The 21,894-nt window shown below is 60.6% G+C and overlaps 3 protein-coding genes across 8 annotated transcripts; 2 read left to right on the plus strand and 1 right to left on the minus strand.

The window, feature by feature from the left end:
* Nucleotides 1-990: 990 nt before the first annotated feature.
* Nucleotides 991-7,205, minus strand: FIZ1 (FLT3 interacting zinc finger 1). 3 transcript variants are annotated; one of them, XM_057534342.1, is made up of 4 exons: nt 7,085-7,205; nt 6,061-6,493; nt 4,200-4,545; nt 991-3,286 (listed from the first exon to the last, which is right to left on the minus strand). In XM_057534342.1, exons 2-4 carry the CDS (start codon nt 6,408-6,410, stop codon nt 2,087-2,089), a joined length of 1,896 nt encoding a protein of 631 aa, XP_057390325.1. In that variant the 5' UTR covers nt 6,411-6,493; nt 7,085-7,205; the 3' UTR covers nt 991-2,086. The 3 variants fall into 3 exon arrangements, with proteins under 3 accessions (XP_057390325.1, XP_057390326.1, XP_057390327.1); XM_057534343.1 differs by lacking the exons at nt 6,061-6,493; nt 7,085-7,205 and adding an exon at nt 5,147-5,273; XM_057534344.1 differs by lacking the exons at nt 6,061-6,493; nt 7,085-7,205 and adding an exon at nt 5,045-5,167.
* Nucleotides 6,157-9,634, plus strand: ZNF524 (zinc finger protein 524). 3 transcript variants are annotated; one of them, XM_057534351.1, is made up of 2 exons: nt 6,157-6,274; nt 8,579-9,634. In XM_057534351.1, exon 2 carries the CDS (start codon nt 8,618-8,620, stop codon nt 9,401-9,403), a length of 786 nt encoding a protein of 261 aa, XP_057390334.1. In that variant the 5' UTR covers nt 6,157-6,274; nt 8,579-8,617; the 3' UTR covers nt 9,404-9,634. The 3 variants fall into 3 exon arrangements, with proteins under 3 accessions (XP_057390334.1, XP_057390333.1, XP_057390332.1); XM_057534350.1 differs by lacking the exon at nt 6,157-6,274 and adding an exon at nt 6,328-6,443; XM_057534349.1 differs by lacking the exon at nt 6,157-6,274 and adding an exon at nt 6,841-6,995.
* Nucleotides 9,635-11,226: 1,592 nt separating this feature from the next.
* Nucleotides 11,227-21,303, plus strand: ZNF865 (zinc finger protein 865). 2 transcript variants are annotated; one of them, XM_057534454.1, is made up of 3 exons: nt 11,253-11,359; nt 14,947-15,062; nt 17,730-21,303. In XM_057534454.1, exon 3 carries the CDS (start codon nt 17,757-17,759, stop codon nt 20,904-20,906), a length of 3,150 nt encoding a protein of 1,049 aa, XP_057390437.1. In that variant the 5' UTR covers nt 11,253-11,359; nt 14,947-15,062; nt 17,730-17,756; the 3' UTR covers nt 20,907-21,303. The 2 variants fall into 2 exon arrangements, with proteins under 2 accessions (XP_057390436.1, XP_057390437.1); XM_057534453.1 differs by lacking the exon at nt 14,947-15,062 and having other exon boundaries at nt 11,227-11,359.
* The last annotated feature ends 591 nt before the right edge of the window (nt 21,304-21,894 follow it).

A 21,894-nucleotide genomic window follows, 5' to 3' on the forward strand; every position in this document is an offset into this window, starting at 1 on the left:
CGCACACACAACACACGCTCGCACATTCCACCTCCAGAATTCATCTTGGGCCCACCTGGTTCTGTCCGTCCCTCTGCCCCAGGCCCCCACACCCCTCTCCTGGTGGACTGCAGTAGCCTCTGCTGCATTCACTCTGCCCCTGCAGTCCCTTTTCCACTCAGCAGGCAGAGGGACCCTCGGAAAGTGCAAGAGTGGTCACATCCCTTCACACTTACAGTCTTGCTTGCCATTGCCCACAAAGCACAGTAAAATGCCCATCTCGGCCCACCAGGGTCTGTGTACCGTGACCTCTGCTTACCTCTCCACCTCATCTCACCCCTCCCTCCCCTCCTGGGCTCATCCAGGTGTCCACCTGGCCGGCCCCTCCTCACTCTTCTGGTCTCAGATCAAATGCCACCTCTGCAGAGAAGCACCCCCCCACCTCCTCCCTGCTGGACCACCCCGCCTAAGGTGGCACAGCCCAGCCACTCGTTTTCTTAAAGAGTTATTTTGTTCACTGTTGGATCCCCAGAGGGGGTGACAGCACCTGGCACCGGAATGTAATCTAGCGCTAGGAGACAATCTACGGCCCGCCCATCCTTAGATGGGTGGATCCTAATCAAGGGGAAGGATCTAGCGGCTAAGGTACAAATTTGGTTGCCTGGGAGACAGAGTCTAAGGGGCGGGGCCTCTTCCTAGGGGTAGGATGTCTAAAGAGTTTGGTTTTCAGGGGGCGTGTCCTATGGGCCTGAAGGTTTCTAAAGGGTGTGTCTGGTCCTAGGGGGCATGTCCGTCCGTTGGAGGTGGATTTTGTAGTTAAGATGCAGGGTTCCACTTAGATGAGATCTAAACCATCTCTGATATTAAAAGGGTCATGCACTGTCTAAAGGACTCGAAATTTCTCAGGTGGAAGGAAAGATCTGCCTCTATTTAGGAGGCCTGTCCTAAATCAGAGGGGGAGGAATCCCCACTTACCTAAAGCCAAGGATCAGAAAGTGAGACGGCAATGGCTGACAGGACAAGGTTTATTGGGGTCCAGGAGACACTGGGGAGTGGGATAGGGGGCAAGGTCGAGGCTCACAGGGGGAAACCCCCTAGCCAAATCCCCCTTCCCCGTGGGGTTGGGAAGAACACAGAGACAAACTGACAGAGATGGAAAGACCAACAGGTGCTACAGCAGAGCGGGAGGGATACCCCAATGTCCCCCACCTCCCACTCGTGAGTTCACATAATGCGGAATGACGTGGACCTGCCCACACGCTAGAGGAAGGGGAGGAGTGTCTGCCGTATGCATTCTAAGGAGCGTGGGGCGCAGGTGGCAACCTGGCCCAGCCCATTCCAGTGGACAGGGCGTGGGGGTATGTGTATCTGGATCAGTCCATCCTACTGGGCGCAGGGATTTTGAACCAGGCTATTCTAGTTTTTGGGGGTGGGGGAGATCATTAGGGTCGTTCCATTCCTTAGTAGGGGAGGGAGACCTAATTGGGGAAGGGGTTGAGGGCAGGGGGCAACTACCCTGGTCCTCTTTCCGCATAGGGAATAAAGTCGGGGGAGGGGAGAGGCAGATTCCGGCTATATCCATTATCTGGGGGCACCAGTGACTCTGGTGGGTAGCATTTGGAAGGGATCCAGGGAAATCCGGGAACATGGTTCCCCCCCATTCTCCGGATCAAGGTCGTCGGAATGATGGCTCTTAGGGAGAGGGGCAGTCTTCCCTTGGGGGAGGGGTGCCCATCTTTTATTATTTGGGCCCTCAAGATGAGAAGTACTTGTGGAGACCCATTTCTCATTCCTAGGTCCCGCAGCTTAGGGGCCTATTGATTTGGGGGTGCTCAGCACGTATTCCAGGGGCCTGGAGCTTAGGAATCTCTCCACAGATCCGGGACCCTCGAGCTGAGGAATCTCTCCGTTTATTCGCTGCCCCCCAGCTCAGGGGCCCGTGTGTTTGGTGGCTCCACGTCTCCAGCCAGGGTCCCCTCATCTCGGGGCCCGTGTCTGCATCTGGAGGGCCGGGGCCTCCCTCGTGGTCCCTAGGTCCCTTGGCCCGGGCCCTGAGTCCAGCCCTTGGGAGGGGTGGTCTAGCGGAGGGGCGCACGGCCTGGCCACGTCAGTCCATGCCCCGGTGCAGCTTCAGGTGCCTGGAGAGGTTGCTGAGCGTGATGAAGCCCTTGCCGCAGATGTGGCAGGGGAAGGGCCGCTCGGTGCCGTGCAGCAGCCGGTGGCGCTTGAGGTAGCACTCGTGGCGGAAGAACTTGCCGCACTCCAGGCACGGGAACGGCTTCTCGCCCGTGTGCACCAGCACGTGCCGCTCCAGGTCCCGCGGCGAGCGGAACAGCTTCTCGCACTCGGAGCAGCCGAAGATCTTCTTGCCGCGGCCCGAGCCGGACGCAGGCTCCCCAGACGCGGGCTCCCTCTCCGGGGCGGGCGCCGCCGCCTCCTCCGCGCCGCCGCCCTCGCCGTGGCTGGCGCGCCGGTGCTCCTCCAGGGCCGCCAGGGCCGCGTAGAGGGCCCCGCAGTGGCCGCAGCCGTAGGTCGCGGGACGCGAGTGCGCCTCCAGGTGGCTGGCCAGCGCCGCCGCCGACGCGAAGAAGGTCCCGCAGTCGCACTGGTAGAGGGTGTCTTCCGACGGCTCGGCCGCGGCCGCGGGCGCAGGGGCCTCCCCGCCGCCCTCGGGGAGCAGCCCCCCCAACTCGGGCACGCCGCCCCCGGCGCGGCCCAGGAGCAGCCTGCCGTCCCAGGCCGGCTGAGCCTCGCCCGCCTCCGCAGCGCCGCCCTCGCCGGCCGTCTCGGGCCCGGCGCCAGCCCCGGAGACCCAGGCCTGCGCGGGGGGCGCGCCCGGCCCCTGCAGGTCGTGGGTCAGCTTGTGCCGCTCCAGCAGCGCGGGGGCGTTGAAGTCGCGCTCACAGCGCGGACACTTGAAGGGCTTCACGTCGGTGTGCGCAGCCCAGTGGGCGGCCAGCTCGCGGCCCTGGTCGAAGCGCCGCGCGCAAGCACCGCACGCGAACGGCGGCAGTGAGGCCGCCGCCGCGGCCGCCGCCTCCGCCAGCCCCCAGCTCCCCGGGCCCGCGCCTGCGCCCTCTGGGCCGTCTCCGCCGCCGGCCCCCGCGCCCCCGCACACCGAGCAGGGCCCCACGTTGCAGCAGACCGAGCAGGGAGCGCTCAGGGCGGGCAGGCCTGGGCCGGGCTGCAGCGGGGACGGGAGCACCCCGCGGTGCTGGCGCTTGAGGTGGCGGCCCAGGCTGGAGCGCGAGGAGAAGCGGAGCTCGCAGACTAGGCAGCAGTAGGGCTTCTCGCCAGTGTGGACGACCTGGGAGGGCGGGAGGAAGAGCCCAGCGTCAGGGCTGAGGGTCTAGCCCGCGGGACAGATTCTTGGCCTCCCAGAGAGATGCGGAGGAAGCTCCCTGCCAGGTCCACAGGGCCAAGATCTAGCTTCAACCCTCTCATTCTCGTTCTCTGCTTCCGGCCACGTTAGCATGCTTTTGGCCCCTCCAGCCTCAGGATCCTTGCACTTGTTGTTCCCTTTGCCTGGACTGCTGTTCCCATGGTGGATTTCTGCTCTTCCTTCAGGTCTCAGCTCAAATATCACCTTGCCCTGACCTTCCCCCACCTTGTGTGGTAGCCCATAGCTCTCCCCTCTTTACTCCTACATATCAGATGGTTATTATTGCTGTTGTTGTTTTAACTTCCTTCCCAACGCTTCTCCTTTTCCAGATCATCCTTGCCTGTGTATTTGCTTTCTTGCTGATTGTCTACCTGGCTATGGACCACTCGCAATGGAATGTAAGTTCTCCGAAGGCGTGGACTTTATTGATTTCACCTTGGTATCCCAGGTGTTGGGAGCAGGGAAAACATTCAATAGGTAATTGCTGAGTAAAGGAATTAAATACATACGTGGTAAATCTATCTTTAAAAACGGTAACGGAATAATGAGCACACAGTTGCAGACGCTGGCATATGAGAAGGGGCACGGGAGAGGGGAGGTGCATAGAGGTGGGGCAAATTTACTGTGAATGTTTTAGTTCCTGCGTTGGGTGTAGACTGAAAGAGAAACAACTCATGCTTTGACTGGTCAGGGCGCTTCGATGGAGGGGGAAGGAGGGAGGGAGGGAGACAGAAATTTTCTTAGGGGCCAGCTGTCTGTTGCCCATAGTGGGTCCCCGGGGCTCCAAGGGCGAGTCCAGCCCAGGGAGGCCAGCTTGGGGCCGGCCTGCAGGACTCACCTGGTGGTGCAGCAGGCCGGTGGAGTCTCGGAACCCCTTGGGGCAGGCGGAGCAGCGGTAGGGCCGCTCGCCGGTGTGCGAGCGCAGGTGGTTGGCCAGGTTGAAGCTGTGCTTGAAGCCTTTGCCGCAGCGCGGACACGCGTGGGGTTTGAGCGCAGTGTGCCGAGCGAAGTGGCGCCGCAGGTCCGAGCGGTAGCGGAAGCTCTTGCCACACTCACTGCAGTGAAACGGGACGCGGGGGGCAGCAGCGGGCGGAGCCGGGGCCGGGGCAGGGACCGGGGGCGCTGGCAGCGGGGCGTCATCCATGGTGGCGTGGCGCGAGGGCAGTGGCGGGTGGGGGCTCTCTCTGGAGCGGGGAGACATGGAGTGGGGTGAGGGAGCCACATCCCCATCAGCCTCCCCTATGAGGCTCTTTGGACTCACAGACCTGTGAGGCCCGGCCTACTACCTTCTAAGCCACGCCCATCTATCCAAGCCACACCTACTGCTCTTTAAGCCCCTCCCACTCTCCTACAACCCCTTCCACCACTCATCTATCTTCCTAATCACTTCCAAGTCACTTCTAAGCCACTGAATGCTTTTAAGCCTCTCCCCTTCTTTGTGAATGAACTCCCATCCCGCTCTAAGCCCCAATGAGTGTGGTTAAACCCCGCCCACTCGTGTTCAGGTCCCGCCTACCCCTTCCAAAGTCTCTATGTTGTTCCTGAAGCCTTTTATATTCCTTGACAAGCCCCTTCCCCTCTGAAAGCCACCCCCACTCTTCTTTGAAGATGAAAGTCATCTTCAGATGAAGATTGACGACATTCTTAGCCAAGGACAGTATGAAAATTTGGGGCTAAGCGCACCTGAGTCAACCTTTCAGGGAGACCAGGACTAGTCCTGGAACCTTGGATAAAGCCAACTGATTCTCTTTCCATCTGCAAAATAGGAATAATGGGAGGACCTACCTCATGGAGTGGTGGTGAGGACTAAGCAAACTTGTGGCCATGCGTGCGGCGTGCTTACTGACGCTTGTGCACAGCAAAGACTCAACAGGTAAGCTGTTCTGATTACCACTATCTGCTAAGCTCCTCCGAGTTTCCTCTTGAAGTCCCCCATCTCTTCCCCACTAAGATCCGCCTCCTAAACCCCACTCAACTTTTCCTTTAAACTCAGCCTTTAAGTAAACCCCTTCCTTTCCAAGACCACCTGCCACTCTACCTCTCTTGCCATCTCAGCCCTTCCTCTCTGACACCCTCCCCATCCTGTCATTTCACCTGCAATATAAAGACTTGCTATTTCCACTACAACGCCCCAAATTACACGCTTAAGCCCCACCCCCCTCACTATGTCCACCACTTCCTGAAAGCCACATCCCTAGACAAACTCCACTCCTTCTACTCTAAGCTCCTCCCACCTCCACACTGAACCCCTTTACCCCCTCAGCCCCAATTAGGACCCTTCAACCTAGGGTCCTCCTACCATTCTCACTGAGCCACGCCCCTTTGCCAAACCTCACCCCTTTGCCTAAGCTCCTCCCACTTTCTACCCACAGTCCCGCCCATTTCCACTCTAAACCACGCCCACCCATTGCTCCGCCCAAGCCACCACTAAGCCCCGCCTCCTCCCCACCCAGTCGCCCGCGGGACTGAGCCCCCCTCCCCAGTCAGCTCGAGGACCCAGGCCCCTAGAGCCGGCCTTTTTGTACCCCTCCCCCACTGTCCCTAAAAGGTGCGGCCCCAAGCGCCCGGGGCGGGGGCAGGTCAGGCTAGACCCGCAGTCGGGCGAGTCCACCTTGCTCGTACGGAGCGGGGGTTCTGGGGCCCTGAGGCGGCCCCGGGAGGCCGGGAAAGTCAGTCGGCTTTCCTCTTTAATTACTTACACCTCCCTCTGGGCGCCGACATTTTGGGCAGCGGGGGTAGCGTCACTTCCACCCGGGGGGCCCCTCGACTTCCGCCTCGGCTCCCTTCTCCCCCGCACTCCCCCTTTCTCCCGCCTTCTTGACTTCCCTCCTTCCCGCCGCCCTCCCTTCTCTCTCTTTCCCGTCCCTTTCCCAGCTACTGGAGGTTCGAGAAGCCAGGGTGGCGCCATCTTGGGTGAGGGCATGGAGAAGGGGCGGGGCTTAGGGTGGCCCCCGGCGCCATACAGATTAAGGGCAACAAGCTCAGCGCGCGCGGCCTCCTCCCTGCGGTATCGACGCTGGCCGGTGCTAACATAGATGAGGGCAGACATGATTCCCTTTTCGCGGCCTCAGGCTCCTCCTGGGTAGGATGTAGAGTTGCATCAGGAAAAGAGAGAAATCGAAGTTCGCCGATCTGCGATAGAGATAGGAGGGTAGAGCAGGCTCCATCTTGTGCTTAGGCTTCCAGTGGGCTTTGAAGCTAATCAGGCGCCATGTTAATTACGGGAATGAGGGGCCATTTTCCCGCTCTTTATCCTTTCGGTACCTTTCTTTGATTGGGTCACCCGGCTGGGTGCTTTGTGGGAGAAAAGACATTTCTATGTGTTTGGGATGTGTTGGTGGGGTAATTTCCCGTTCGGGGCCAGCGAGGGCGACGGGTGCGCAGGCGCGGTTTGCCGATGGGGATGTGACCGGCCCTTAGGACCCAGCGGGTCCCCTTTGTTCCCCGCGGGCGCGGGCCCGACGGGGAGGGGGAGGGGAGGGAGGGGCCGACCGGCGTCCGCTCCGAGGGGCGGGGCAGTCCCGCGCGCGCGCGCCGCCGAGGGGCAGGGCCCCCTCACCCCCGCCCTTTCCCACGCGCCGGCCCCGCGCCCCCGCGCGCGCACACTCGCGAGTCCAGGCGACATGCAAATGAGGTACCCGAGAGGCGGGGGGCCCGGGTGGGGGGAGGGGAGCGGAGGGAGGGGAGGCCCGGGGCCGCGCGCTCCTGGAGCGCGCCCCCCACCTGCTTCTGCTCTTGCGCTCGCTGAAGCGCGCGCGCCGACCTCGCGCCCCGCGGAGCCGGCCCGCCTGGGCGCGCGCGCGCAGACCCCCTTCCTGGCGGCCCTCGCCGTCCGCGGCCCGGCGCCGCTCATTGGCCGCCGCCCCCGCAGGGCCCGCCCCGCGCGGTCGGTGCTCACGGGCGCGCGCCTGCACCGGGGTGGAGGAGGGCGAGGGTTAGGGGCACCGTTCCAGAGACCTGTGTTCTAGTCCAGGCAACCCCAACCGAGCGAGCCGTGTGATCATGGAAAAGTGGCTGCCGTTCTCTGGACCTTAATCTGTGTGCTTGCTCCAGTGGGGTGCAGTGGCACCTGTAACCCCTAATCCTAACTGCACCTGTGCTCTCCTCCCCCTCCACTTTATTACTCCCCAGTCCCATGGTCCCAGGCTTTGCTGCTGATTGTGGTGTTGGTGATGGTAGTTCATTTGGTGCTTACTATATATATGCCGACCGACAGCCCTGCTGTATCCATTTTACAGAGGTGGAAACTGGCTCAGATAGGCAAAGCCACTTGTTAATGAACGGTAGAGCTGGATTCAAACGCAGGACTAAAGGACCTATGATGTCCCTTGGGTCCATTACTTCTCACTCCCTGGGCCGTTGGGGTCCATGAGATCAAGTCTTGGCCCTGCCACGTACCGGCAGAGGGAGCTTGGGCAACTGATTTGACTTTCCTGTGCCTTGGTTTCCCCATTTGCAAAATGGGCGTGATATACCCGTATTCAGAGAGTCGGTGTGAGGCTTAGCTGCTCACGGTGGTAATAAGAGCTAATATCTCCTAAGCACTTCCGTGTACCGAGCACTTTATGTGCGAGTAGGTGGAAATACTCATCCTGTTTTGTAAAAGGCTTAGCTGACGCTCAGAGAGGTGAGCACCTTGCCCAAGGCCACCGCACAGAGAGTAACAGACTCAGGAATCGAACCCAGAACCTCTGGCTCCGGAGCCCACACTCTTCAACAGCTCTGATATATGTCCACATCCACAACTCAGGGGCAAACGTCACCTGGGACCAGTCCCTTTCTTCGTCCAGTCCTGACCCCCCTTCTCTCCCTCTGTCACTTCTGTCAGAAGGAGGGACAAAAACATTTCTGAGGCCTCTGTAGCTCTTCTGTTTGATGGGTTCTCTGTTTTGAGGATCGAAATACTCGCCTGCACCCTCACTTGGACTCTATCCTCCTTGGAAGATTTTTCTGTATTTTGGCTCAAGTTGACTCTGAATGTCTAGGAGGGGTTAGGGAGGTCTGGGAGACACCTGTGGGGCTCAGGGCAGCGCCTGTTTACCAACCGGTACAGAATTATCTTGCTATTTTACCCACTAGCGTGGCTTTAATTGTGCGTCCAAGTGAATGTTGGCCACGCCCAGGTCGACAGACTCGGACCCAGGGATGGCGAGGTTTGGGGGGACAAGGGCGGCTCCATACCCCCCGCACTGACGGCCACCCCTTCTCTCCTCTTAGCCCGGCTCCAGTGCCCAGACCCAAGCCCCCCACTGCTCAATGGACACCCCCAGCCCAGACCCGTGGCCTTCGCCTTTGCCCGGGGAGGAAGAGAAACCTCTGGCCTTACCTCCTCCTGTTCCCCGGGGCCGCCGAGGCCGACGTCCCGGAGGGGCCACCTCCTCGAATCGGACTCTCAAGGCCTCCCTCCCTCGCAAGCGGGGCCGCCCCCCCAAGTCGGGGCAGGAGCCCCCACTGGCACAGGGGGTGACAGCCCCGGTGGGCAGCGGCGGTGGCAGTGACCTCCTGTTGATCGATGATCAGGGTGTGCCCTACACAGTCTCTGAAGGGTCAGTAGCAGGCGGGCCCGAGAGCTCTGGCCCTAAGAAGGCCCCGCACTTCTGCCCGGTGTGCCTTCGGGCCTTCCCCTACCTCTCCGACCTGGAGCGCCACAGCATCTCACACTCAGAGCTGAAGCCGCACGAGTGCAAGGATTGCGGCAAGACCTTCAAGCGGTCCAGCCACCTGCGGCGGCACTGCAACATCCATGCCGGCCTTCGGCCCTTCCGCTGCCCGCTCTGCCCCCGCCGCTTCCGAGAGGCGGGCGAGCTGGCCCACCACCACCGCGTCCACTCCGGGGAGCGCCCCTACCAGTGCCCCGTCTGCCGGCTGCGCTTCACCGAGGCCAACACGCTCCGGCGCCATGCCAAACGCAAGCACCCCGAGGCCATGGAGGCACCCCTGGGTCCTCGGGAATCAGGACCTGAACCACCGTGGGACGACGAGGGTATCCCGGCCACGGCAGGGGCCGATGAGGAGGAGCTGGAGGGGAAAGAGGTGGCTTGACCCCCACCCCCGGCCACCGCTCCCCAGACCAGGTTTAGAGCTGGGCGTTCAGCTGGCACTGAACCTGGGCAGGGAAACCGGGACACACTCTTGTCTGGTAGTCTTCCCGTTGTGGGAGGAGGTCGAGGGTGAGGACGTCCACTTCTGGGTCCTGCAGCCTTCTGCCACGCTCCCTCGGACTGACAGACCTGTGGAGGCAGGGGCTGTGGAAATAAATTTCTGCCTACTGGCTTCCTGTGTGTGTTCCGTGATGATCCCAGGGCTGGCGCCCCTCTTCTCCTCCCTTCAAATGTTCTTCCCCGCTACACCACCCCCTTGTCATGTGCCTCGTTAGCTTGGCGCTAAAGACTAGCTTGGGGGAAGACTTTGCCGCTTCTCCCATCTCCAGTGGACCTCAAAGCACTCCCTCTAAAGATCCACTCTTAAGTAGAACATTGAACCTTCGGTGCAAACGTGACTCTAGGTACCCCCCCCCCCCAACCCCCTGCGCCGTTCTAACCAGATTCCCGGAAATTCTGCAGCCACCACTTTGGCCCATCTCTGTCCTGGCACTGTTTGCAGAGAAACACTGAGTTGAGGGTTGTGTGCGGGACTGACCACTTTGGTAGGGCCGGAGGGGAGGGGCTAAGGGCTCATGAGGCGGCGCTGAGGCTGAGGGGCGAGGCTTGTAGGGCAGTTAGGTGAGAACTGTGGGCGGGGCTGGCTGAGAGCTGGCGTGGGGCTTAAGGAGGTGTAAGGGTTGGCGGGCAGACATTGAGAGCATTTAGAGGGAATGGATAGAGTTTGTCTGAGGGGAGGGGTTTCAAGGGGAAACTGCCGGAGAGCAAGGTGTTAGGAGAGGTAGGACTTGAACTGTTAAGATGCTGAGCGGTGGGTATGACTGCTATGCAGGCCAAGGGGAGAAAAGGGGTTACCTAAGAGGAGTAACGAAGGAAAGGCCCTGAGAGGGGGCGCTTAGGAGGAAGAGCTGAATAGAATCGGGCTTAGCTGCTTGAGGTGGGGCCGAGTTAGGGGCGAGGCTTACAGAGAGTATACGAGAGGGCCCGTGTAAGGTGTGGTAAAGCTGTGGTTCGAAACTTCAGCCTGCATCAGAATCACCTGAAGGGTATTTTAAAACCCAGGTCCTTAGGCCCTACCCCCAGGGTCTCTGATTCAGGAAGTCACAGGCAGGGGGATCTGAGAATTTACATTTCTAACAAATTCCCTGGTGATGCCAATGCTGCTGGTCTCCAAACCATACTTTGAGACCCACTGACTTCAGAGAACGCTTTGGAAGTTCGAGGCAGAATTAATTTAGCATGAAAGTCATATGAAAGGTGGGACTTAACTGCTATGGACGGAAGGGGCGGGGCTTAGGCGCAGGGGCGTGGTTAGGCCTAAGGAGCTCTGAGAGGAGGGGCTTATGAGGGAGAGCTGGAGTTCTAGAGATTAGGGGATTGGAGGCGGGGAAGAACAGGGTAAACTTCACGGGGCTGGGTCGAGGAGGACGGATTCTGAGACGATGGGTGGGGATTATGATAATAAAGCTCTGAAATAGGCGTGATTCGGGGACCTGGGCGGGGCTTAAATGAAATTTACAGGAGAGGGCGTGGCTTAACCAGATGTCTAGAGGATGTGGGCGGTGTCCTAAGAAGAGGCGGGCGCACAGGACGCAGGCGCACTATGCTCAGCTCGCCCACAGGAAGCGGCCGGGTCTTCCCCCGCCCGCTGGTCCGTGCCAACGCGCAGGCGCACTTCCTCTTCCCGGTCGCCGCCGCCGCCTCCTCTTTCCGCTCCTCCACGCCGGCGCCGCGGAGACGGGCGCGATTTCCGCTTCCGGGCGGGCGGCAGGCGGGCGGCGCGGGGCTGCCGGGGAGGGGGAGGGGGCGGCACTTCCGGTCGGGCCCTCGGGTCTCCCCGGAGCGGCGGCGCCTCCTCCGCCTCCTCGGCCTCCTCCCGGCGGAGACCCCGGCGCCGGTGAGTGACGGGGCGCGTGGCCCGGGGTCCCGGGGGCAACGTGGGCGGGGGGGCCCCGCCCTGGTCCCCAGAACGTTCCCATCAGTGCTTCTCCCGCCGAGCTCTCGCCAGGGGCCCCCCAGTGACTGCTCCCCCAAAAGACTACTCCAGATATCTCCCCATTAATGCCCCCATGTAGGACAGCTGCCAGAGCGACCTCATTCGTGGTGATCCCCCCAACTGCTGCCAGGGCCCCCCACGAAGGCTTTCTCATAGGATCCTTTCTACATACCCCCCCGTCATTGCTTCCTCCAGGACAGCCCCAAAAATGCCACCGGCATTGCCCGTCCCCATGCAGGGCAGCTGCCCGTGAACCCTCCCTTTAGTATCCCCTGTAGGTTGCCTCCAAAGAGTGTGGCATTAGTGCTTTACGGCAGATCTGTCTCCCATTATCTCTGTCTACACACAACAGCCCCCAAAGCTCCTAACCAGCACCCCCCCCACAACGCCCCCTTCATTAGTGTAAAAATACTTTGCATTCTGGTCAGTGGCCAAGAATGCCTTTTTTCCTTCTCCAATTCCCCCCCCCCCAATAATTCCCCTTGAGAATAATCCTTTCAATCACCGACACCCCTCACCCCCCCCCCATAAACAGCTCCGTCTAGAGTTGTGCTCTCACACCCACATCCTCTCCCCCTTTAGGTAGAAATAGCTGCCAGTTTAGCCCCAGGCTCCCATGAAACACACCCACCCCACCCTCCTTCGGGTCAGCCCCTGTCCGCTGTCTTCCCAGAGCAGTGCCCTGCGTGAGGCTTTCCCTCTCAGGATGCTCATCTTCCCCTGCCCCTGACAGCTCTCATCCTGACCTTCCACTTCTCACTCCCTTCTCCTGGACTCCCTGAGGAAGACTCCCAGCTCCACTAGGGCATGACTTCTTTTTTCCCTAGACATTCATTCATTCGCTCTTTACAGAATGAATATTCACTGTTCTAGGTCCAGGACGTACATCCATGAAAGAGAGAGAGACACACAGTCTTTGTTTTGTGGGCCTTTACAGTCTAGTTGAGGAGACAGATCAAAAGCAAGCAAACAAACAAGACCAATGCTGTTTTCTGGGTTTTCTGAGTCTTATGAGCTACTTCAGAGGTGAAACCTGAATTAGCAGAGGCAACTTTGCCATGTAAAGATGTGGGTGAACTGTTCCAGGCATCCAGGCAGAGGAAGAGCACGTGCAAAGGCCCTGAGGTGGCCATGATCATGATGATCAGAAGGGCAGCGTGGGAGGCCAGTGAGGTTGGAGCAGAGGAATTGAAGGGAAGAATGAGGGGAGAGAAGGTTTGCTCTCATAGGGCCTTAGAAGTGAGGGCATTGTGATCAGTCACCTGGCCTTTGTCAGCTCTACAGAGCCCAGAATGTTCTTCATTTGTTCATTCTTTCCTTTGTTCAACAACTGTTTAATGAACACCTATACACACTGGGGATGCAGCAGAGAACGAAACAGACAAAAACCCCTGTCCTGGTGGAGTGTATATGCCAGTTCATTGGGCAGAAAATTAAAAAGCAAACTACAAATGTTTGTGTGAAGAAAATACAGTAGGATAAGGGCATAGAGTTACAGGGGCTGCGGTGTCAGAGGGGGTGGCAGGAAGGTCGCTTTCAAGAGATTCCTGTGATCCTCTTGTCCCCCCCCGCCCCCCGCCAGAAAGCCACACACCAGAAAGTTACACCTGTGTGTAAACTCCTCTCTTGGACAGCTGTGGCCCACCAGGGGGCTGCCTTACTGCTCCCCTCCCCCGAGAGTAAAATGGTTACAAGGATGAGCCCTGGATCCCACCAGCCGGCGTATCTCTGAGCAAACTATTCCCTATTTCCCAGGCTTCATTCATTCACTTATTTAACAAATACTTGAGACAGGCCCTGTTCTAGGTCCTGGGGATAGAGCAGTGAACAAAACAGGTACAAAATCTTGCCTGCTTGGACCCCGCCTCTTAGAGCTGGAGCCCAACAGCAAGAAGACAGACAAACAGACCATATGGTTTGTCAGGTGATGCTGACAGGAAAGGAGAGAAAGGAAGGAGGCTGGGGCGAGCAGGAATGTTGGTTTGGGTGACAGGTTACAGTGGTCTTGGAGCACCTCACTGAGAAGACAGCATCTGAGCAAAGACGTGAAGGAGGTGAGGGAACGAGAGCCTTCCAGGCAGAAGCAACAGCCAGTGCAAAGGCCCTGGGGCAGGAATAGAGCTGGCACGTTGGTGGAGCAGCCAGGAAGCTGCTGGGGCTGTGGAGGTCATCTCTGATCCGCTTTGAGATGGTGTCACTGAAGGTTTTGAGTGGAGGAGTGACAGTGACATGGTTTGGCCTTAGTCCTCCTGTCTACTAAATGTGAACAGTAGTAATGCTTATCTTATGAGTCTGTTGTGAAGTCTGCTTGAGAGAAGCCACATAAGACACCTAGTGCAGTGCTTGTTAGCATTCAGGAAATGCCAGTGGCTAGTCCCGGGGCTGAGTGCCAGGGAAGTGGATGGGGCAAAGTATACTTCCAGTATAAGGTGGAGAGAGGGCTTTCCTTTATTTTGGAGAGAGAAATACCCGAAGACAGCATGGGAATTCCCTGGCAGTCCAGTGGTTAGGACTCCACTGCTGTGGGCCCGGGTTCGATCCCTGGTTGGAGCTAAGATCCCACAAGCCACGCAGTGCAGCCAAAAAAAAAACAAGGAAAGACAGCATGTTGTAAGGGTAACAGCGCGTACTCTGGAACCCCACTGCTTGCCTTCAACTCCTGGCCTTGCCACTTGTTAGTGGTATGACTTTAGGAGATTAACTGACCTCTCTGGCCCTCAGTCTCTTCCTCTGTAAAATGGGATTAATAATCCTAACCATCTTTTAGGGTTATTGGGAAGATTCATTGAGTCGACACATGTAAAGGATTTAGGAGGGTACTGGGCATGTAAAAAGCACTTGGTTCAGTGTTAACATGTTACTATATGTTACTATTATTGTTATTACAGACTAGAGTTTCATCACAAGGCAGCTTTGTTGTACCAGAATGGCCCACAGGTCCTGGCATCAGAGAGACCTGGAGTCCAATACTTGCTTTCCCCTCCACTGGCTACATGACCTTAGGGAAATGACCCCCCCCCCCCTTCTCCTCAGTTTCCCTACATATAAAATGGGTCCAATAATGGTACAGCACTATGATGAGGCATCAAGGTGACGGTACATGTGAAACTGGTCAAACAATAAACATGAGCTGTCATGATTGTGATTGCGGTCGCTGTGGGACTCCTGCCCCTGGGAGGGGCTCCCCCCATCACACCGCTCTGTGTGTGAAATCCGTGGCACGCCTCCCCTTAGAAAGATAGCAGTTGGAGGCTCGGGTCCCCTGAGAAAGGAGATGTCTCTCGTTTACCATTGGAAATAATTGTGAGCCTGAGCAGCTGTGTCCCCAGTAACACCCCCTTTGCCTCTCCCAGCAGCAGTCCTTCAGCATCTGCCCACCTGCCCTTGGGGCCCTCTTCGTAACATCACTTCCACCAGAATTCATTCTCCTGGGAACACCCTGCCAATATTAGCTCCGTCTCCACTAAATGTCCCCCTTCCTCCCTCAGGTAGCTCTGGTCAGCAATAGTCTCATCCCTTCGCTCATTCAACAAATATGTATCCGTAGACATTTACAGCTATAAATTTATCTCTGAGCACGGCTTTAGCTGCATCTTCTGTTTTGGTATGTTGCTTTTCCATTTCTTGTTCATCTCGTTTTCCTTGTGATTTCATTGTAGACCCTCTGGTGATTTGGGAGGGTGCTGTTTAATTCCCACATTTCAGCAAATATTTCTCAAGTACCCACACTGTGCCAGGTGCTGTGCTAGGTGCTAGGGGCCCAGTGGTGAACAAGACAGGCCAAGTCTTCACTCTCTTAGGTGAGGAGGCCAGACAGTAAATACACAGCAAAGGAAATACACGCAATAAGTTGGTGGCAATGACTGTGGTGGAAAAAATGCAGCAGGATGAGGGGCTGGTGAGTGGTGGGGTTAGAGGTTTTCCCTCTCTTGGAGATGACATCTGAGCAGAGACCTGAAGGAGGCACGGGAGGGAGCCTTGAGGTCTGGGGAAGAATGTTCCAGGCAAGAGGGAACGTCCTCACCACATCACTGCTCCATCTGTTCAGGATGGTAAATACCTCCCCCAGCCACCTGGCCCCTTCTATGAATGCCCCGCATAATGCAGAGAGCACCCCCAAATAAGGCTCCTGTCCCCACAGTTCCACCCTCCCCTTCGTCCTCCTCAGGGAACAATCCTGTATGTGTGTGTGGTGGTGGTGGTGGTGGTAGTGGTGGGGTCCAGCCACAAACTTGCTCTGTGACCTTGGCCAAATCACTTGTCCTCTCTGTGCCTCTGTTTTGTCAAATGGGGATAACAACAGGCCCCGTGTCACAATCTCATAGAACTGTGGTGGGGATTCAGTGAGTTAGTGTGCGTGACCTGCTTGGAAGCGTGCTGGCCTGTGGGAAATGCCCCGGCAGAGCTAGCTGTTAACCTGTGCTCTGATGGAGGCGAGCCAGGGCGGGGCTTCCTTCCTAGGACGCCGTCCCCCCATGCCCCCACCGTAGCACCCTAACTGCTCCCCTACTCCCTGCACCCTTCCTCCATGTACTTTCTCCCTGTCCCCCAGCCCAGTCCAGCGCCATCTCCCAGACTCAGGTTCTGCCCACAGGCTTCCCTGAGCCCCCAGGCACTCCTCTGCTGCTTCCAGAGATCAGCTTAACTAGGGGAGTGTGAAGGCCATAGGATGTTGAGTCTCATCCAGGGACACCCAGAGCTGGAGGCTAAAAATACTGACCTCCGGGCAGGGGTGGAGGAGACACTCACCTTTCACCTGTCTGGGGAGACAGCCAGATGGATGGGGGCTGATGGGCCCTGGCGTTGGTAGCCCCCACTGACCCCTGTGGTGGGCTGGGCGCAGAGCCAGGCCCCCAGCGAAGGGGGATGGCGGCCAAGAATCATGGCAGACCTTGCGGGCCCTTCTCCCACCGGCTCTCCACCCGCTCAGTGGAGGCATTTCCCGAGGTCCCTGGTGGGTCTGAGGCTCAGAGGTCAATTGCAGGAGATGAGGTTGGGGGGTGGGTAGACAGACATGGACAGCCGCAGCCTGGAATGAGAAGTCCTGTAAAGGAGGCGCCCAGAGAATAACTGCCATCCTGGAGGGTCCCCAGGGGCGAGGACAGGAACCCATGCTCCTGGAGCATCCGCCAGGCTCCTCCCAGGTGTGCGATGTCACTGAAGGTACAGATAGCTCCAGGGGCTGAACGAGCTCTGCCAGTGGCTGTGTTTCCTTACCTTCTGTTTCAGCCCCCTTAAGCCCCCCTGCCTTCTGGGGGTCACCGCCCCCTTGTAGAGATGGAGAGAGTGTGGGTCAGGAAGGAGACGGGACTTGAACCCAGGGCCAGGGCCCGCGTGTTTCCTGCCGTGTCAGGCTGCCCAGCCCCGCTGCTGTGACTTGTTCTTCCCAGGCAAGCAGAGTCTCCTTCCTACCTTGTAGTAAAAGAACCCCCTCCCGACACTGACTTCATTCCAGCTGTCCTCATTTGTCCGGACTTTCTCTCCGTGCTGCTAGCAGTGAGAGCGATAACTAGAATCCCGTCCAGCGCGCCGGGAAGCAGAACCGCACACACATAGCTTGCTGGAGACTCACAGCAGCCCTGTGAGGTAGGGAGGTGCTCTGTCACCTTCATTTGCAGATGAGGAAATCGAGGCACAGAGAGGTTCAGGAACTTGTCCGTGGTCACACAGCTAGAGAATGGCAGGGCTTAGATTCAGATCTGGCATTGTCTCCAGAGGCCACCCTCTTAACCGCTCTGATGGAAACTATTATTATCATTTGACAAAGGCCACACCTGAGGGGATTGAGAGGAGGGGGCTGGGGATAGTGTGTGTGTATTGGGGGGGAGGGGGCTCAGAGCGGAGGGCTTGGGGGGGCCCAGAGTGGAGGCCTGAGAGAGTTTGCACAATGGACTGACAGCGGAAGCCAGGGATGCTGGAAGAATTAGAATCTCAGGAGAGGAAGTCGAGGGCCTGCAGGGTCCGCAGGGTGGATAGAGATGTGTGAGGAGCCTAGACAAACGGGGAGCGATAGAAGGCATCAGAGAAACAGGAGGGAGACGAGGAGCGAAGAGGACTCAGAAAGGGGACAGGCCAAGGGGGAGAGGTCACTGGGGCCAGCGGAGCCAAGAGGAAGGCTGGTCTGTGGGGTGGAAGGACAGAGGGACGGGTGAGCAAGGCTGGACGATGAGGGAGGCGGATCTCGAGCCGGTGGGTGTGAGTCTTCCAGTGCCCACAGCCGGGGGACCCCGCGCGAGGCCCTGCCTCCTCAGCCCCGTCCTCCTCTCTGCAGGGTTCCCCCACCTCCCACCCGCCCAGGATGGAGGCCAACGCAGCGGGCAGCGGCGCCGGGGGCGGCGGGAGCAGCGGCCTAGGGGGCGAGGACGGGGTTCACTTCCAGAGCTACCCCTTCGACTTCCTGGAGTTCCTCAACCACCAGCGCTTCGAGCCCATGGAACTGTACGGGGAGCACGCCAAGGCGGTGGCGGCGCTGCCCTGCGCCCCCGGGCCACCGCCACAGCCGCCGCCCCAGCCGCCGCCGCCGCAGTACGACTACCCGCCGCAGTCCACCTTCAAACCCAAGGCCGAGGTGCCCTCCTCATCCTCGTCGTCCTCGTCGTCCTCTTCGTCGTCCTCCTCCCAAGCCAAGAAGCCCGACCCGCCCCTGCCGCCCGCCTTCGGGGCGCCCCCTCCTCCGCTCTTCGATGCCGCCTTCCCGGCCCCGCAGTGGGGCATCGTCGACCTCTCGGGACACCAGCACCTGTTCGGGAACCTGAAGCGCGGAGGGCCGGCATCCGGGCCGGGGGCGACGCCGGGGCTGGCTGCCCCCACGGGGACGCCCGGGCCGCTCCCCGCGCCCTCGCAGACGCCGCCGGGCCCCACCGCGGGGGCGGGCTGCGATCCCACCAAGGACGACAAGGGCTACTTCCGGAGGCTGAAGTACCTGATGGAGCGGCGCTTCCCCTGCGGCGTGTGCCAGAAGTCCTTCAAGCAGTCCTCGCACCTGGTCCAGCACATGCTGGTGCACTCAGGGGAGAGGCCATACGAGTGCGGCGTCTGCGGCCGCACCTACAACCACGTCTCCAGCCTCATCCGCCACCGCCGCTGCCACAAGGACGTGCCGCCGGCCGCGGGGGGCCCGCAGCAGCCAGGCGCGCCGCTCCCCCCGCTGGGCCTGCCCGCGCCCGCCGCCGCCGCCCCCACCTCGGCGTCCTCCGGCCCCCCGGCCACGCCCGCCGCCCCCGCCGACGGCAACGCGACCCCCGCCGCCCCTGCGGGGCTGGGGGTGCCCCCTCCGGCAGCGGCGGCGGCGGTGGCGGCGGGGGGCGGCGACGGCCCGTTCGCCTGCACGCTCTGCTGGAAGGTGTTCAAGAAGCCCAGCCACCTGCACCAGCACCAGATCATCCACACGGGCGAGAAGCCCTTCTCGTGCTCCGTGTGCAGCAAGAGCTTCAACCGCAGGGAGAGCCTCAAGCGGCACGTGAAGACGCACTCCGCCGACCTGCTGCGCCTGCCCTGCGGCATCTGCGGGAAGGCCTTCCGCGACGCTGCCTACCTGCTCAAGCACCAGGCGGCCCACGCGGGCGCGGGCGCGGCGGGGCCGAGGCCCGTGTACCCCTGCGACCTGTGCGGCAAGTCCTACTCGGCGCCCCAGAGCCTGCTGCGGCACAAGGCTGCCCACGCCCCGCCCGCGGCCCCCGACGCGCCCAAGGACGCGACGGCCTCCGTCCCGCAGCCCCCGCCCAACTTCCCCTCGGGACCCTACCTCCTACCCCCCGACCCCCCGGCCACAGACAGCGAGAAGGCGGCGGCGGCCGCGGCGGCGGTGGTGTACGGCGCCGTGCCCGTCCCGCTCCTGGGCGCTCACCCGCTGCTGCTCGGCGGGGCCGGTACCAGCGGGGCTGGAGCCTCGGGCGCCAGCGTCCCCGGCAAGACGTTCTGCTGCGGCATCTGCGGGCGCGGCTTCGGGCGCCGCGAGACCCTGAAGCGCCACGAGCGCATCCACACGGGCGAGAAGCCACACCAGTGCCCGGTGTGCGGGAAGCGCTTCCGCGAGTCCTTCCACTTGAGCAAGCACCACGTGGTGCACACCCGCGAGCGGCCCTACAAGTGCGAGCTGTGCGGCAAGGTCTTCGGCTACCCGCAGAGCCTCACCCGCCACCGCCAGGTGCACCGGCTCCAGCTGCCCTGCGCCCTGGCCGGGGCCGCCGGCCTCCCCGCCAGCCAGGGCGCGGCGGGGGCCTGTGGCCCGGGCGCTTCGGCCACGTCCGGGGGCGCCGCCGATGGACTGAGCTATGCTTGCTCGGACTGCGGCGAGCACTTCCCGGACCTCTTCCACGTCATGAGCCACAAGGAGGCGCACATGGCGGAGAAGCCATACGGCTGCGACGCCTGCGGCAAGACGTTCGGCTTCATCGAGAACCTCATGTGGCACAAGCTGGTCCACCAGGCTGCTCCCGAGCGCCTGCTCCCGCCCGCGCCCGGCGGCCCCCAGCCCTCGGATGGCTCCAGCAGCACCGATGCGGCCAGCGTGCTGGACAACGGGCTGGCCGGGGAGGTGGGGGCGGCCGTGGCGGCGCTGGCAGGGGTGTCTGGGGGCGACGATGCGAGCGGGGCGGCGGTGGCCGGGGGCGGCGGGGCTGCTGGTGCGGGCCCCGAGCGCTTCAGTTGTGCCACGTGCGGCCAGAGCTTCAAGCACTTCCTGGGCCTCGTGACTCACAAGTACGTGCACCTGGTGCGGCGGACCCTGGGCTGCGGCCTCTGCGGCCAGAGCTTCGCGGGTGCCTACGACCTGCTCCTGCATCGTCGCAGTCACCGGCAGAAGCGGGGCTTCCGCTGCCCGGTGTGCGGCAAGCGCTTCTGGGAGGCGGCCCTGCTGATGCGCCACCAGCGCTGCCACACGGAGCAGCGGCCCTACCGGTGCGGCGTGTGTGGCCGAGGCTTCCTGCGCTCCTGGTACCTGCGGCAGCACCGAGTGGTGCACACGGGCGAGCGGGCCTTCAAGTGCGGCGTGTGCGCCAAGCGCTTCGCGCAGTCGTCCAGCCTGGCGGAGCATCGGCGGCTGCACGCGGTGGCCCGGCCCCAGCGCTGCGGCGCCTGCGGCAAGACCTTCCGCTACCGCTCCAACCTGCTGGAGCACCAGCGGCTGCACCTGGGCGAGCGCGCCTACCGCTGCGAGCACTGCGGCAAGGGCTTCTTCTACCTGAGCTCCGTGCTGCGCCACCAGCGCGCGCACGAGCCGCCGCGGCCCGAGCTCCGCTGTCCCGCCTGCCTCAAGGCCTTCAAGGATCCTGGCTACTTCCGTAAGCACCTGGCGGCTCACCAGGGCGGCCGGCCCTTCCGCTGCTCCTCCTGCGGTGAGGGTTTCGCCAACACCTACGGCCTCAAGAAACACCGCCTGGCCCACAAGGCCGAGGGCCTCGGGGGGCCTGGAGCAGGGACGGGCACCTTGCCCGGGAAGGATGCCTGACCAGGGCGGGGGGGTGCTTCCCATCTGCCACTCCGATCAGGTGTCCCCTTCTGGACTCGCCCCTTCGGGAGGCCGAGCAGACTCTTTCCCCTCCTCTCTTTGTCCCATCCATCCTTCAGCACTTCAGACAGACTAGCCTCCTTCCAGGCCCATGTCATGCAAACTCAAGACTGAACCATCCCCATCTGGACCTCTCTGGCCCTCTTCTCCTCCTATCAGACGCTGAACTTAATCCTCCGTCCAGCCCCGTTTTGTAACCCTCATCAGCCCCCTGCCCCAGCAGCTGTTCAGTCCCCCAATAAGCTCGGTGGAGGTGGGCCTGAACTGCCCCTCCCCCTTCCTTTGGAATCTGGCCGGACAGTGGGGTACGAGCAGTTTGGGGGGGCACAAGGGGGGACTGGGCGCTCTTGGTTTGTGGGGGGTGGGGGGCGGGTGGCAGACGCGGCTTGTACAGAGCGGAGAATAATAAATCTTATCAACAGGGCCGCTGGAGTCCTTTCTTGCCTCCCAGGGGAAGGGGATTAAGCACCGACAAACCGAAGGTTGAGAACTTTTGTTTCCTGGGATTTCGATTTCCTGACACCTCCTGCCTCACCCTCGCTCTCTCTGCTTTTCCTCCTTCAGCTGGTAGTTACCAAGGGTTCACCATATCCAGGCTCTAGGCTTCCAGTGGGGCAAATGGGAGATGAACAAAACAGGTAAGTCGCTGCTTTCGGGATCTGACGATGTGCCTGGACTCCTTCCCCTTCAAGAAGCTTTTGGCATTTGTTCACTCAGCCAACATTTCCCCAAGGCCCCTGTCTGCCGGGTCCTTCGACGGACGCTGGGGAAACATGAATTGGACGTGTTCCTTGCCCTCGAGTGAGGTGGAAAAGAACTGGTAAGCCATTACTGTGTTCCAGCCTTGTGCAGACGCGTGTTTATTATACAGCTCGCTCATAGTAACCTCTCCCTCCAGGGTGACTTAGGGGAGCTTCAAAAGCCCTTT

The sequence above is a fragment of the Balaenoptera acutorostrata genome, chromosome 19 (assembly GCF_949987535.1).
Source record: "Balaenoptera acutorostrata chromosome 19, mBalAcu1.1, whole genome shotgun sequence".
NCBI classification, from domain to species: Eukaryota; Metazoa; Chordata; class Mammalia; order Artiodactyla; family Balaenopteridae; genus Balaenoptera; species Balaenoptera acutorostrata.